General features: G+C 28.8%; 1 protein-coding gene across 1 annotated transcript in view; it reads right to left on the bottom strand.

Moving 5' to 3' along the window:
• The window catches only part of LOC105625869 (calcium/calmodulin-dependent protein kinase type II alpha chain), a 119,068-nt gene that overhangs the window by 78,063 nt on the left and 36,573 nt on the right, over positions 1-4,432 (bottom strand). Inside the window, exon 2 of the mRNA XM_012207180.1 lies at positions 2,627-2,721. Coding sequence (XP_012062570.1) covers positions 2,627-2,721 — 95 coding nt within the window. The remainder of the gene's footprint in view (positions 1-2,626; positions 2,722-4,432) is intronic.

Genomic DNA, 4,432 nt, shown 5'->3' with positions numbered 1-4,432 from the left:
CTCTCTCTCTCTCTCTCTCTCTCTCTCTCTCTCTCTCTCTCTCTCCCTCTCTTAATGCATAGGAATTGAATCTTGATCAAACGAGGCAACGGTCTGTTCCAGAAGAATCTACTGAGAGCGATATATCATTACATTCATTGAAAAAGTTACGTTTTCATCGTGAAATCATCAAATATTATATCATGAAAAAACGTTATAAAACGAACGGATTTTTTTTAAACAAAAATATCTATAATTCAGAAAAAAATTATTAAGAAGAAATTTTATCAAAATGAAAATTAAAATAAACTTTAAATCTTAAAACTCTTTTATTATTTCATGATAAGGCAATGTGAATTATTCAATCTTAAGAAAAAATTGAATAACTTTTTAAAAAATTATTGTAAGATGTTTTAAAAAAGAAAGTGAAGATAAAAACATATGGATTACTTTATTACGACTGCTTGTTTGTACCTGCCTAAACTAATGTTTATTATCGATAAACATTTTTTTTCCATTTTAAAAGAGAATACATTCCTTATTATGTTATTGTTGGAAAAATAAGAGTTTTTAATATTTAAAGTTTAATATTTAAAGTTTAAGTTTTTTTTTTTTTTAAATAAAGTTTCGTATACCAATTCGTTTTTTAAAAAGGCAGGAAAGGCCGTTTTTTAATTTTCAAAATGATGTGTAACTTTATGAAAAAAAAATAATAGAAAAATATTTAAATATGTATTTGTTAGGAAATAAATGAGTTTAAAAACTCATAATTTTTTTGGATCGGGCAATTGATTTTCCTAAATATAATAATAGTTTGAAAAATTCTTTTTTCCATTTTTCAAAGTCTATATCTTTAAACGACGTCCGTCAATTTGTAAAATATTTTTTGTAACTCAATTTTTACTTTGGTTGTCAAGAGATATTCAAATTTTAATTTTAAAAAGATTATTCATCTCAATATGATTCTTTGAGTTATCACTATTGAGAGATGTTAAAAAAATTGTATTAAAATTTGGTGATATCTATTTTTTGCGGATGCTTATATTATTAACACTATTAACATAATTATTTGGTTGATGTGTCATTGTTATTTAACTATTTGATTATCTGTGAATATTACATTATGCTTTCGGAATTTCTTTCACGATGGTTAACCGCAATGCATTTATGTGCATGTGAAACAGCGATAGTGATCATTTGCGTACTCGGATTAGAACTGTGTTAGATATTGTTCGCATCGTTGCACTGTGTTCAAATGGTTCAATCGAGTAATCAAAACAATACTTCGTTAATCGTACGAACAGAATTGTTACGCGTAATTATTTTGGATGGTCATGTTCTCATTCTACGAATCATGCGTACTTGCAAATTTATATACGTTAAATTTAGTTTTGCAAGAAACTAGTAGAGAGACAATAATTTTATAGAGAAAGAAATATCAATACAATTAGTAAAGGTCAATCTTATAAAAATTATCTTATAAAAGAAAATAAAAAAAGAAGAAGCATATGTCTATATGTGTACTCGCATTCAGCTGATTTACTATCTTTATGTGTCATTTAATTTGTAAACAGAGGATTTTAATTCGCCTAATTCAATTATATTGTATCATGAATCACCTCATCTTTTGCAATAAAATAAATGAAATAAAATTAATTTCCATCTCGTGTCATTCGAAAGCACTGCTTTCTTACGGATACGTGTAGCGTGAAAGCGATTGAATTTCAAAAGAGGCTGATATGTATAATTTTCCGGACCAACGATCTTATTACAAACTGGTAACTGCATTGGTCCCATGTAGGAATGCGTTGGCAGATTGACAACGCAACGGCGTGACGTATCGTATGGCTACTGCTTTTAGACACGTCGTACGAATTGTTATCATAAATCTATGCTTGATCATAAAAAATCGCAAAAAACGCAAAATGGAAATAGCTACTCGATCAAGTTGATGACACAAGTTTTTCACCTTTCTCGTCTTTATGTATGTACATACACTTTAACGGAATCATATTTAAAGATCTTTTAAAAAAAAAAATCACAAACAGAAAAATGAAATAAAAAAAAAAATTTTCATGTCTTTATTCTTGTTTCAAAATATAATTGTAGTAATTATATAAAAAATAATAAAACATAAAAATAAAATACTACATAGATTAGCATTTTCTATGATGTTAATTTACATAGAAAAAAACAATTAACAAAGTAACGAAGAACTGCAATATTTTGATATTAACGTATGTAAAAGAAATATATAATAAATTATAAAAGATAACAGTTCTATGTACATGTGTTACTGTGTGTTGCACATTTTCTGCAATCGAGTAACCATGCGAGAGAAACGGCCACATAAAGACATTAAAGCAGCTCTTTTGCAATGGAAATTTTCGATGACGATACGAACGCTGTTGCCTCGGAAATGTTTCAAACGTTTCTGAAAAGAACGTTCGAGAAGAAGAATCTTTCTTTTCTGTGTCTTCGACCTGTCTGTACTATACGACCTGTATGTACGTATTTGTATCATGTAAAGGAAAGCAAATAACAGTTTCTATTCTCATCATTCTAAACGAGCGCATATCTTTCTCTTTTATTAAAAAAATATTTCGGATTCAAGAGTGAAACGTGTTCGAATATGATGATCACTTACCTCTATTTGAGAGTTTTTTGGTGTTTATAATTTTTGCAGCAAACTCGTGACCGGTGCTTTTTTGCACACATCGTCGAACCACGGAGAAGGCACCTCTGAAATCATAAGAATAAATATGTTGCAATGTAATTGTTATTCAGAAAAATAATAATATAAAAACATATGTCTAACAACATATAGTTTAGACACATTAAAGCGTAATGTTATAAATAACAAACGAGTTACGAGTTCTCGCTAATTTATTGCATATATCGAAACTGCTATGAGCCTCACAATATACGATAGATATTCTGTAATATAGAATATCTTCTGAAATCTGAATGCTTAGAAGTTTAAGATAGACAATTATAAGTTGTATTATCAGAATGTTAATATAACTGCAAAATATATATATATCTAATTAAGCTGTACATATATCTACTTTGATAAATGCACTTTGATAATTACTGAGAATATTAATTGAAATTCCTTGAAAATGCTTTAAACTTAAATCTTTTTAGTAAAACTGATGTGGAATTAATATGAAAATTTAATACGTTAAGCAACAATTCATATTTATAATTGATTGAATTGATTAATTATTACCCGTTATTATTCGATAGTAATTATATATCCATAAAAATATTTAATAATATTCAATAGCATTATTGCAAGAAATTATTTTAAAATGTATGAAACCAATGTTACTGATTTAACTATTGTAAAATTCTTATCATGAAAAATTAGATTACGCTTGTATTAATCATTACTCCACATCGAAATCACTTAACGTGTGAAAATATCGCAAAGTCTGTCTTTAATCATGCATTACATCATGGCCTTTATATCAAACATTTGTTTAAATGTCTTTTGCCGCAGCTTCCATTAGAAGAAAATATTTATAAATTTAATTTTATATTTGATACTTTTTCTTACGAATATAATAAAAATTACATTTTTATATTGAAAAATAGAAGATTAATGTATAACAAATTTTTCGAAAGGATAAAACATTGAGATTTTTTAAACTCAAGTGTATGCGCGTGTTGCTGGATTTAATCCTTTAATTTTCAAATGATGAAAGTCACAGCCTAGTCAAATCGATTCTATGATTCGCTTACACTTCGCGTTGCTAAAAATAAAATTATCACATGCCGATGACGTCAAAAGTATTCATTAACACGATTTTCAAAGTACAAAGAACCGAGTTGTAATGAAACAATTATAATCGCAATCCACTGTAGGCGAGAATAAAGTCCTCAGAATCCATAGTCACATATAGAGACGTGGCATCTCTAGCTATCCGAAAACTAAACTTCGATTACTCCACACACATCCCCGCACTTCGCGCCGTTCTTCCTTCTGAAAAACTACGTGCACGGCGCGCTGGGGAAACTTTGGTTTACTAAAGTTTCTCCGAGCGTTCTGTAGTACTATCGATTAAGGTGGCAGATTAGCGAGTACAAATTGTCCATTGAGCGAAATATTCGCCGAGAGACCTAAATTGTCGTTTCTTCGCAAACGACGGCTTCTGTTTATCGATACGAAATTACTGCAAAAATCTATTATTGTCCGCGACGTTGTCGCGCATGGTCGCCCACGCGTTTTGTTGCCGTGAAAAAGAGATTTCGTTCAAACGAGGAAAATGGAAATTGTTTGAAGAGCATTATTCAACTGTCGTTTTAAAGCGGAAAGAGAATTCAGTTTTAAAAAACTGAATGGAAAATATAAGAAATATAAATGAAGTTTAATTAATTTTTTATTGTTAAACTTAAATTAAGCGACATTGAAAAAATATATATATATATATATATATATATATATACT

The sequence above is a fragment of the Atta cephalotes genome (assembly GCF_000143395.1).
Source record: "Atta cephalotes unplaced genomic scaffold scaffold00004, whole genome shotgun sequence".
Taxonomy (NCBI): Eukaryota; Metazoa; Arthropoda; class Insecta; order Hymenoptera; family Formicidae; genus Atta; species Atta cephalotes.
The sequence above is the reverse complement of the archived record's forward strand: the minus strand, read 5'-3'. Positions and strand labels throughout refer to the sequence as shown.